This window comes from Hibiscus syriacus, unplaced genomic scaffold (genome assembly GCF_006381635.1).
Source record: "Hibiscus syriacus cultivar Baekdansim isolate YM2019G1 unplaced genomic scaffold, ASM638163v2 tig00110895_pilon, whole genome shotgun sequence".
Lineage (NCBI taxonomy): Eukaryota > Viridiplantae > Streptophyta > Magnoliopsida > Malvales > Malvaceae > Hibiscus > Hibiscus syriacus.
The window spans coordinates 4943554-4955151 of record NW_024062903.1 but is presented as its reverse complement, the minus strand read 5'-3'; the positions used below and the strand labels follow the sequence as shown (position 1 = coordinate 4955151).

The window sequence follows — 11598 nt, the reverse complement described above, 5'->3', positions numbered from 1 at the left end:
AATTAATTGCATGGTGATATCTATATCCATAATGATAATAACTTGCTACTTACCATGGAATAAGGAGGAAGACACAATCACAGCCGTAGAAACATAATACGGAGAACCGAGAGCACGGAGCCTATTTTATCTTCGTATACACTTGATTACTGAACCAATTTATCTTCAAAATTACTCCATCTCTGAATCATTAATAAATACTTCGAAAATAATACTAATAACCATCATTTCATCTCATCCCCCTCTTTGTTTCAATCCCAAGCTCTTTTTATTTTTAACTTTTTTTTTGGCTAAAAACCAATGAATTGAAAAGTGTTTCAGGCTTTCCTCTTTGAACTTTAGTTTCAGTTCTTCAACCCATGAAAACACCGACAAAATCTCCCTAGCTGAAAAGGGGGAAAAGAAAACCCTTCATTCTTTCGAATTACCACGCAGAAAAGAAGAGAAAAAAGACCCGGAAATTTGAAGCCATGAAACAGTTGCACAAGCAATCAAGCGTGAACCATAGGCGAGATGAGGAGATGTTAATACCTCAAACACCTCCTTATTCACCCAAACCTTTGAAACACCCTAGATCCCTCCCCAGATCCATTAACTATCTCTTAAAGGAGCAACGGCTTTTGTTCATCTTTATCGGCATTTTAATCGGCTCCACTTTCTTCATCCTCCAGCCAACTCTCTCTCGTTTAGGCCCATCCGAGAACCACCCCAGATCTTTCTCCAAAGACGACGTCGTAACCCACACCCGGGACTTCTCCTTTTCCACCAGGCCGATTCATGGAAAGGTGGGTCGGGTCCCCGTCGGGATCAGCCGACGGAGGATGAGGATCGTAGTCACCGGTGGGGCTGGCTTCGTTGGGAGCCATCTCGTTGATAAGCTAATTGGAAGGGGCGATGAAGTGATTGTTATCGATAATTTCTTCACTGGGAGGAAAGAAAACGTTGTTCATCTTTTCGGAAACCCCACGTTCGAACTCATCCGACACGACGTCGTGGAACCGATTCTCTTGGAAGTGGATCAGATCTATCATTTAGCTTGCCCTGCTTCTCCGGTTCACTATAAATATAATCCGGTCAAGACCATCATATCCTTTTCTAAAATTTAATTTCAATTTCGGTTTAGTATTATTTTTCTTCAAGTTTCTGTGTTTAATGTTACTATTTGATTTAATATTTAATAGGTTTTCTTTATATATATTTATCGTATTATGTTTATTTGAGACCCTTAACTTAGTGAGGTTACAAGACAAATGTGATGGGTACCCTTAATATGTTGGGGCTTGCAAAGAGAGTTGGGGCAAGGTTCTTGCTTACAAGCACAAGTGAGGTTTATGGTGATCCCCTTCAGCATCCTCAGAAAGAAACCTATTGGGGAAATGTGAATCCAATTGGTAAGGAGCTTATACAATGCAACGACATTTTGTTCTGGTTGATGAATCTTATTTGTTTTTGTGATGCGTAAAATTATTATTTTTATTAATGTGATTAGGGGAGAGGAGTTGCTACGATGAAGGAAAAAGGACTGCTGAAACCTTAACCATGGATTATCATCGAGGTGCTGGTGTTGAGGTATGGTTTTTTTGTTTATTTACTTGAACAATGTTGGAATGCTTGAACTATATACATAAAATTTGGTATCAAGCGGCAGCTTTAGAAACTATCGTGTTGTAATACTTATGAGAATATCTGTGATAAGTTATCCCGTTGCATGAACTATCCTGTATAATTTTGCGTACTTCTAATCCCTAGGATGATCTAGTTTTATTAATTGGAGTACTGTTGCCTTTGATACTTGATGAGTGCAAAAGAACTTGTTATGTGTTAATTGGTTTATAGATCCAGAAAAAAGTAGACAGACAAAGTGACTCTTGACGAAAGGTTATGTAGTATGACATGGATAATAGTAGAATTTGTGATAAATTGAGTTTTTCTGTTGTCCACAAACCAGTCAGCTAGAGGAAGGGGTGTACCTGAATTTAGATTTTTTTTTCAGAGTGATGTGCTAGAAGAGTAAGTTAATATAAAAATATATGTAGAGTCTTATTTACAAATCTTTCTTAGTAATGTGCCAGATGAATCTGTGTTATTGCGTTCAAAATGTGAATTTAGCCAGTTGAAACTTTGAACCGATCATCTGAATTTAGCTTAAACCTAAAATATTAACTTGGACATGATGTGACTACACAAGTTTTAATGTGAATATATTAACAATGTATTTGAAAGGGAGATTAGAAAAGGTCTATGTTACAAGAGATATGTACATGTGATGATCAAATGATGATGCTTTCTGTTTGCAGGTGCGAATTGCTCGTATTTTCAACACTTATGGTCCCCGCATGTGCTTGGATGATGGACGTGTTGTGAGCAATTTCGTTGCTCAGGTTGAATGATCCTATGGATCTTTTCTGGCATTCACGTGTAGAATTAATTTAGAGATTTGGATCATATAGCATTTTTTAACAAACGTAGCTTTATATCTCAGGCCATTCGTAAGCAGCCAATGACTGTTTATGGTGATGGGAAACAAACACGTAGCTTCCAATATGTTTCTGATTTGGTATGTCTGCCTATTTATTATCATAACTTCTCTTGATATGCTGCCTTTTTATTGGTGACTTGTTTTGGCATTTTAATTGAGAACACTGGAGAAGAGTGAAGTGGAAAGAAGCTTGATAATTTTTCTCATTGGGCTTAGAGCGAGGAAAGTGAAAACTTGTTGTCTAATTTGATTTAATCGAGTGGTTAGAACTTAGAAGCGAGACAATTATGAATTTAATAAGGGTAAACAATTGAAGAGGATTTCATACTCTCACAAATTACAGGTGGATGGACTTGTTGCTTTAATGGAAGGTGAGCACATAGGGCCTTTTAATCTAGGCAACCCGGGAGAGTTCACTATGCTTGAATTGGCCGAGGTTTGTGCATGTGTATTCAATTTGCTTTTTGTTAACCAATTGAATCTTAGAATTCCATGAGTCCTGAAATTCATTTTCCTCCTGAGCTTTCAGGTTGTCAAAGACACAATTGATCCAAGTGCAACAATAGAATATAAACCAAATACAGCAGATGACCCACACATGAGGAAACCGGATATCAGCAAAGCAAAGGAGCTGCTGAACTGGGAGCCGAAAGTCCCTCTGAGAGAGGGGTTGCCCCTTATGGTGAATGATTTCCGGAATCGCATTTTGAATGAAGATGAAGGAAAAGGAGCTTAAATGAAAAACGAGACAAGTATGTATAGTGTGAACGACAGCTGTATTTTGCCAATTCATTTCATTATTATTGTTGTTATCGTTATCAGCCTACCTGCAAAAATAATCAGTTTCAGCCCCTCTATAGGAATATTTGTTGTTATTTTGTTTTATGATAATCAGCTCCCGTTGTTCACATCTACATAATAGGAAGATTTGTTCTTTCCTTTAATGATAATCAGCTCCCATTGTTCACATCTACATGATAGTTACGGTTTTCTTCTCATTTTCCCTATCAAATTATTTGTTATCTTCAGTAATAACAAAATTGTATGGCCAAAAAGAAAGTCCTGAAACCGTCGGGTTCCAGCAAGAGTACACTGCAATGACATAGTCTATCATAGAAAAGCACAAACGCAACATCTGCTCTAGAATTGATACCTAACTCGATAGAGATGCAGCAAATGCTAAAGTTAAATCCCACATGGGATAGGTAAAAACGAGTGGTGATGGTTTAATGTTCATTGGTGATGTCCCTTCTGTGCATGATGTATGTTGTTTGAGGATATCAAATTGGTCACTTAATGTTAATAATCGTTAATATCGGTGAAGGAAATGTTAACCACTTATCTGACCTGTTGGTTTCTTATTTGGCATGTTGACTGGTCACCTATTTAACTTTAAATAAAAAACCCAACCTCATTTTATTCATTTTTATTTTAGTCCACTACTTCGCCACCGTTGCTCTTAAAGCCATCTTCAAGCTCCGAAACACCTTAGATACTTTCTCATCTTCAAACTCCATCGCCTGCTCTCCTCTACCACTACACTTCTCTACATCGACAGGACGGTAATATCCAAATTTATGCCTTCAATTTCCAAATTTATTTCAGGCAGAATGTATAGGGACCTTTTTGGGAGTGCTTATTACGTTGCACCAGAGGTTGCTAAAACCGGAGATATGGCAAGGAGGTATATGTTTGGAGCGCTGGTTTCATTTTATACATTCTTCTTATCCCATTTTACGGAGGTATGCATGTGGAAATTAAGGAAAACATTATGTACGCTAAGATTTAGATGATTCTTGATAAAAGACCTCTTATAATGTGCAGAGACAGAGAAAAATCTTCAAAGCAGTTTTAGAAGGTAATCTTTGCTTAAAAAGCCAATCATGGCAATCTATATCTGAAGGTGAAAAGGACCTCATCAGGAAGATGCCAAGCAGGAGACATTGCTTTCATTCACAAAACTGCTTTTCATCACCCATAGTTGTTATCGCAGAGTGGCCAATTTGTTATAAATCAATAATATTGATAATTGATTTATTACTTTTGAAACTTCAGTGAGGATGACAAAAATTGAACATTAATGACCATTTGTATAATTTACCCTTAATATAACCTGCATCAACTCATTACTGCTCAGCTTTCTAATTTCTATTTACATGATAACTTACTGTAATTCAAGGGATTCAACTAAAATGGTGCAGAGGGTAGCCAGATATTGATACCTTTTAATGATTCTTGCCCCTGTAAAGATTTAGAATTTATTTACAGTCATGAAATGATCATATTCCAATCATTTGTACAAGCTGAACTCTCTAAATCGAAACTATCATCTTACTAGCCATGCACTACCTCAGCTATTAGTTCATCTACCAACAATCTCTCGATCTCCTTACCTATTGCATCAATATCACTCCTCGAGTTTAACCACTCACATTCCCCAGCATCCATGTCCAGTTTCTTGTTTTTTCTTACCAGAGACTTGAGCAGGCTTACTAGCCATGCACTACCTCAGCTATTAGTTCATCTACCAACAATCTCTCGATCTCCTTACCTATTGCATCGATATCACTCCTCGAGTTTAACCACTCACATTCCCCAGCATCCATGTCCAGTTTCTTGTTTTTGCTTACCAGAGACTTGCGCAGGCTATCTTCCAGCTCTTGTATGTTCCACTTTGGAATAATTTTTCTTACAGGCTTTATCCATGGGAATTGGTCCATAAATTGTTGATAGATCTCCAGTAGCTTTGAATTGATCCTGTCGAACATCAGCCTCCTTTCACCTCTTGAACAAGAATTTAGGTTATGATATTTTTTCTCCAGTTCTTCAAAAACTATAGGGTTCACGGGGCAATCTGGAGAATGCCATGTCAATAAGAAGGTATCAAGGTCAGCTCCATTGATTCCAGAACCAACCAAGACATCAACTATGTACATAGACTCCAAATTCTTTTTGGCCATTGCTATCCCTTTTTCCTCGGCAGACTGAACAGATAATTGATCACCATCATCATCACTAGAAAGAAGCACTGTTCCCTCTTCATATGCCTCGGTTTCTAGATTTAATAGTTGAAGTTGCATCCGAAGGCCTAAACATATAACAGAACTAGAAGATTAAACAGAATATATAATCACAAGAAATGTGAAACGAAACGCAGATTGTTAGCATAATTTGATAAACTTATCAGAGTCATGCATTAAACATATAGATTTAAACCATAAAGAAAGTCCATTCACTCGGATGTAGAAAGACAGCATATGATTTCCATACCTTTAATGTCCCTTAGTACTAGAATCTGATTAACAAAATCAGAAAATTAAAAAGAGACTATCTTTTCTAATCGAAATGGATGGTAAAACATAAAAGTAATGAAGCTAAAACAGCCACTAAATTACCATGGAGGTGAACACTAATACTCTCAAAGCATTCAGAACCAGATGATAAATCATCAGTGAAAGGAGCTTCTATAACTGAAATTGGACTTAGTTGATCTCCGTCTTTAGAGCCTGCTCGAGATCCTATTTCTGATACAGGACAATGGAATGAGGCTTGCTTAGATGGTGCCTCTGATGGTTCCTGGAGATAATTGCAAGAGAGATTAATTGTTAACCATGCATTAGGTTTGTCAAATATCCCTATTAACAACCAATGTGCATAATTGGAAACATACGAGCTAAAACACCATTCAAACAAAAAACAAATACCTGGGAGTTATTTACATCACCGCTAGAAACATCAGAATTTGCTGGAGGAGTTGATAATTCCATGTGAGAAGGTTTAGATAACACAGCCTTTTTCCGATCATTAATGTCCAATGCGTCCTGAAGAACTGAACTTGAATCCATGGCAGTACTAGCAGATTCTCCTGATACCATAAGGTTGTTTTCAGATTGGTTATCCCCCTGGAAATTTTGCAGTACATGATGTGGGGTGATGTTAAAATCTGGTGAAGGGTCACTATTTTCCTTATTACTACTGCAACTGCTACTCAAAATTCGAGATTTCTTAACACGGAATCTTTGGTTGTTAGGTAATGGAGCTTCCCACTGATTAAAATTGCCTTTTACTGCTTTGTTTCTGTCCCACTTGAAACCCTCTCTTGGAATCACATACTTATCTTTACGTAGACTTCCATGGCGACTGCTTATTCTAGGACTTCCAAAGTCAGTAACAGAAGCCGGTACAGATCGTGATCTTGAAAGACTACTGAGACATCCATCTTTCCAACCATCCCTACTGCTAATGCCCAAAGGTTCATTCCACACTTTTGGCTCAGCATGATTACCAATCTCACTGCATCCTTCCCCACCAACAAGGCCACTAGAATTTGCTGGGGTCATTTCCCTATCCGAGATCGCAAGCATTTCACCTAATGTACTGCCCTTACTAACCATCTGCAGCTCTTGAGACGCATGTGTTAATTTCCACCTCTCAGATAGTCGCTTTTTAGCCTCTCTACTAATGGATGATTCAGTACAACGGGATGATGGCCTCCTATGTCGCTTATGCCAGCCAACTTTATCCCTGTAGGACACTGTTGGTACATCCAAATCATTTGCAGATTCGGAACCAGATACATCACATGAACTCTCATCTCCTGCATATGCTCTAACCCTGGATGTCAAAGTTTTCATTGAGCCATTGACAAAGCTATTTTTTATTTGCCTTGTAATCTCCTTTGCTATTTCCCTCGACTCTCTAGAATTATGCCTTGAAAACCCGATATCGCGATGAAACCTTTTCTTGCACCATGTTTCTGCCTCCCTGCTTTCAATACCCAAAATTTCTGGGTTTCCTAAATGAGAATGATTAGAAAAACAAGGTGACGAAGCAGTTCTCGTGGAATTCTGCGACTTCCCAGATTCGGCTTCAAGACAACAATTCTTGTGGGTAGAATAGCTGGCGCACTTTTCTCATCTAACTGAACCTTAGGTGACATGGGGCAATTGTGAGCAACATATCTCCCATATGAGTGGCTGATAAGTTCTTCTTGAAGCCCTTGAGGAGATTTACTGTAGTGCTTCAATTGAGTTTCTTTCCCTGCTCCACGATGTAATCGACCATCATCCTTATTCAGAGTGTGTGATGATTTCAAGACTGATATTCGACTACAATGGGACTGAGGTGACAGACCTTGCAGATCATGCAAATGCTTTGTGAATAACAAATCTGGTTGCTCAAGGAATTTCAGCAGAAGATCCGTGTTTGAGTTTAGTACCTCAAGGGCATCATTGAATTCCACGGAATCCTGAATCTTTTCATCAGTTGAAAGACGTTTAGCCTCCATAAACTTCTGCCGGATAAAGGCAACCTCAGCATCAGAAAGCTTCGAGTTTGCAGTCCCTTGTGAAGAGTAACCGCCACTCTCAATTTAGACGCGTCTAAAACTTCAAAAACATCTTTAAACTCCGGCTCCTCCATTGAACTTTTCCTAGAGGACCGCCTACTATAAAATGAACCACCCTTTTGAACATTCTTTGACTACTCTCAGTTTGTTTTTGCTGCTTGTGGCCAGACTGTTGAGGTGGTAACCCATCAAGGCCCATCAATCTTGCTATAACACTTGATGATTGTTTTCTAGATTCATTTTCTTTCGACATCTCTCGTGCTAACAACTTCTTCATTGGGGTTCCAGTTGATTGTTTTGACGATCTCCAATCGAAATCAAACATAAACTATAACAAACAGAACCATATTTTGCATTAAAATAAATATTCAGGAGAATCTAAAGCTACAGAGTATCTAACTGTAAACCACACTGTAAAATCATGGAAACAATGAAACCAGCGCACCTGATCCTGGTCTCTAGTATCATTAAGGCAGGAATTGGAATCAGATGCCAAATTTGAGAGTTTTCTCTGTTTTTGGAGCTGCCAGTTTCCTGGGGGGGGGGGGGGGGAATCATATAAAAGAATTAGGTGTTCTAGGAGTAAAGTAAGGGGCAGGCTTAAAATTATTTAGAAGCTAAGTTTTAAAAGCTTATGAAATCAACATAACCACAAAAAGACTTGAGAACTATTCTCATAAAAAAATGCAAACGAAAAACCCATAAACAAAATTCAACCTGGGGGAAAATGCCTAATTTTTTTTCTTCCAAAAAGTAAAAAACAATTCGAGCTAAGAAATGCAATCATATTCCAAGAAAAAAAAAAGTAAAATCGTGTTGATAGCACCATAGAAGAAAGTTAGAAAAGGGTTCATGAGAAAAATGCTAACTTTAATGAAAGCATAATCAAAGAGTAGAAGCAGGGGATAGAGAGGAAAGAAAATGCATGTGAGATAGAGAAATGATGAAAGAAAAATTAAGATATTTTTTCAAGAATGAGAGTGAACGGAATATAGCAAATTAAAAACTTAACATTTAGCTCTTGATAAACCAAAGAAGAAAGCAACAAAAATGGGGTAAAACCGAGGGAAAAAACTTGCGTTTGGTAACTAAGAAAATGTTGGAAGGCAGCCAAGTACCAGTAACGGGAGGAGAAAAAAGCTTAAATCGTGAAATTCTTTTGACTAAATTCAATTTTCAAAATAGAATTTACATAATAAAGGAACCAAAAATTCAAAAAGGAAAAAGGAAAAAGAAGCCTTCTTTTCCCTGAAAATTAACTTAAAAATGCGTAAAAAATTCTAAATAAGAAATAAAAAGAAAACAGCGGACCTCTCGAAGAAGAAGGAGCATCTGAAGAAAGTTCTAAATCAGTGAAGCTCATATCAGCAGAGAAGCTGGAAATCTTCGGCATCCGTTGCCCAGATGTCTCCATTTTCCACTCATTTAACTAAGAACAAAAAAACCCAGAAATCTAGATCGGACATTTCGGGGTAGGCAGCAAGAAAATGAAAAATCGAGATCTTGGACAGCAGCAGAAGAAAAAAAATTGATAATTTTTTTGAGAAAGAAAGAAAGGAAAGGGAAAATGGTTAGCTGAGGAGTTAAAACGGGGAGCGTGACAACGGCGGGGGGCAATAAAGAGAGCCGTCGAAGAAAGGCAAAGGCAAAGTTAAAAGCTTTTTTTGAACATTCAAATACTCAGATCAACACAGAGGTTGGGGGCGGCACTCTGCGCGGGCGAGTGGACATCCCATACCTTTCTCCTAATCTAACTAATTTTTCCACGTCTTTTCTTTTTATTATTATTAGGCTAAAGTACACAATTGGTCTTCAATATATAACACTGCTTTGTTGAATCTATTTATTCAGGATATGAAATACATTATCTCAAAATCTTAAACAACTATATTATCAAATGATTATGGATGAGATTTTATTTATCAGTAGTAGGGTTAACGTCCAACTGAGAGGACCGTCACTTTTAACGAAAAATATGAGTTTGGAATGAATAGTTGGATGACCATTTGTAACTTTTAATAATAGAGAGACTCTACAAAGCAACGTTACTTTAATACTCAAAAGACTCAACGAATTAATGTCATTTTATAATTTTTAATAGTTAAGATGAGATAGTTAAGGGATGATAAAAAAATTCTGAGTGAAAAAAAAGATTTTTGATGGGTCAGTGGTGATGTTTAGTTGAGGTTTAAATTAAATAGAGTTGGTTTTGGGTTTTGTTTGAGATCAGATTAGATTTAGGTTTAAATTCAAATTAATTAAGATGAATATTTATTTGGTCTAGTTTAGGCCAATCCGAAAGGATTTGGTGCACCTACTACAGTGCTAACACATCTCATTTGAAATGCAGCTTCATGTAACATTACAGCCATGGTTAATGCCTAATTCACAAACTTTTTCTTTTCTAGAAATTTATCTTCTCAATGTTGGGTACTTGCCACATGCATAACTTGGAATTCTCACAAGTTTTTTATATTTTAAAATATTCTTAATGGGTATGATTTTAATTTAAGAAACCTCTCATTTGAACACCGTATAAAAACAAATGTATTCAGAGAAGAGGGAGAAAAACAAGCATTAAAATGAATGCAATGTCATTTAATCCATGTATAATATATGTGATTATGATTAGGCATATTTAAGGAGTAACTTATATTGTATTTATATAGTTACGGATCCTTGAATTATTTCTTTTAAAGCAAAGTACTCTTTCTACAGTGAAAGATAATACTATTACTTTTATATATTTGATTTTAAAATATGAATCAAACTATTTTAGTGATTAAATGAATATCTTATTATTTTTAAAAGATTAAATTTCGAGCACGATATCTATAAAGATGTTTGAACACTCAATAGTAAATATTGAATTGAATAATTGAATGATCAAAACATAACAAAAGTGATAGTTTGGATGTTAAAAGTGTAGTTTACTCATGAAAATTTTACGGCATGTTTTATGGTAAACTGGCCATTCATGTACCTCGAGGGCTCCATTGCTTCAACAGCCTCCAATGGAGACAATAAGATTGGGACTGTATTTGTTAAGGTGATTTTGGTGCAACAATTTGACAGTCAAATCTCAAGTAAGATAGCAAAAATAATGAAGAAGCCACAAATAAATATAAGGGAAAGAAATAGTGAAATAGTATTGGAACTATTGGCATAGTTTTTAGGGTAAAGTACACATATGCTCCTCCGATTATAGGGTGTTACTTTGTTGAATGTTTTAATTGTTAAAAGTTATAAAATAGTCTTCTGACTAGACGTTTATTTGTTGATTCCCTCGACTATCAAAAGCTACAAAATAATCACTTGACTATTCATATATTCCAAACATGTCCTTTTCGTTAAAAAAAAATTGGTAGTCGTTTGAGCTGGACGTTAACATGCTCACTGGGATTTGATAAACTCTAATCCCATAACTATTTGAGTTGTATTTTATGGATCAAGTCTATGTTTATATCGATAGACATCATTAAAAAGATGAGTTTAGAACATATGAATAGTCGGATTACCATTTTGTAACTTTTAATAGTTAAGGGATTCAACAAAGAAATACTTTATAATCGATGGATTATTTTGTACCTTTTAATAATCGAGAAACTTAACGAAACATCTTATAATCAAAGAATCATTTGTACACTTTACCCTAATTTTTATGTGCAAAATATTAATAATGTAAGTTGATTTTTGCATGATTTTCGGAAAAAAGGCCAATCAAATCAGCTTCAAATGATTAATTTGAAGTTTGTAAATGAAGCAAATATTA

At 36.3% G+C, this 11598-nt stretch overlaps 2 protein-coding genes and 1 long non-coding RNA gene across 5 annotated transcripts; 1 reads left to right on the top strand and 2 right to left on the bottom strand.

Moving 5' to 3' along the window:
- Window positions 1–240: 240 nt before the first annotated feature.
- On the top strand, window positions 241–3363 carry LOC120146146 (UDP-glucuronic acid decarboxylase 1-like). The gene is made up of 7 exons (XM_039159802.1): window positions 241–1085; window positions 1244–1391; window positions 1490–1569; window positions 2298–2381; window positions 2483–2557; window positions 2823–2915; window positions 3009–3363. Exons 1-7 carry the CDS (start codon window positions 471–473, stop codon window positions 3213–3215), a joined length of 1302 nt encoding a protein of 433 aa, XP_039015733.1. The 5' UTR covers window positions 241–470; the 3' UTR covers window positions 3216–3363.
- Window positions 2058–2319, bottom strand: LOC120146147. Its single transcript, XR_005518186.1, has 2 exons — window positions 2210–2319; window positions 2058–2179 (listed from the first exon to the last, which is right to left on the bottom strand). It is a non-coding gene; the product is annotated as an uncharacterized LOC120146147 (long non-coding RNA).
- Window positions 3364–4697: 1334 nt separating the features above from the next.
- LOC120146128 lies at window positions 4698–9554 on the bottom strand. Of its 3 annotated transcripts, XM_039159783.1 has the most exons (6): window positions 9138–9554; window positions 8272–8360; window positions 6184–8154; window positions 5875–6055; window positions 4987–5567; window positions 4705–4828 (listed from the first exon to the last, which is right to left on the bottom strand). In XM_039159783.1, exons 3-6 carry the CDS (start codon window positions 7111–7113, stop codon window positions 4814–4816), a joined length of 1707 nt encoding a protein of 568 aa, XP_039015714.1. In that variant the 5' UTR covers window positions 7114–8154; window positions 8272–8360; window positions 9138–9554; the 3' UTR covers window positions 4705–4813. The 3 variants fall into 3 exon arrangements, with proteins under 3 accessions (XP_039015712.1, XP_039015713.1, XP_039015714.1); XM_039159781.1 differs by having other exon boundaries at window positions 4698–5567; XM_039159782.1 differs by lacking the exon at window positions 8272–8360 and having other exon boundaries at window positions 4698–5567.
- Between the last annotated feature and the right edge of the window lie 2044 nt (window positions 9555–11598).

Coding starts and splice junctions, on each gene's coding strand:
- LOC120146128 (XM_039159781.1), bottom strand. CDS start 7,113: ATGAAAACTTTGACATCCAGGGTTAGAGCATATGCAGGAGATGAGAGT. Junction 6,056..6,183: donor GTGATGTAAATAACTCCCAG/GTATTTGTTTTT, acceptor AATTATCTCCAG/GAACCATCAGAGGCACCATC. Junction 5,568..5,874: donor TATTAGTGTTCACCTCCATG/GTAATTTAGTGG, acceptor TTATATGTTTAG/GCCTTCGGATGCAACTTCAA.
- LOC120146146 (XM_039159802.1), top strand. CDS start 471: ATGAAACAGTTGCACAAGCAATCAAGCGTGAACCATAGGCGAGATGAG. Junction 1,392..1,489: donor GGGAAATGTGAATCCAATTG/GTAAGGAGCTTA, acceptor TAATGTGATTAG/GGGAGAGGAGTTGCTACGAT. Junction 2,382..2,482: donor TGAGCAATTTCGTTGCTCAG/GTTGAATGATCC, acceptor TTTATATCTCAG/GCCATTCGTAAGCAGCCAAT.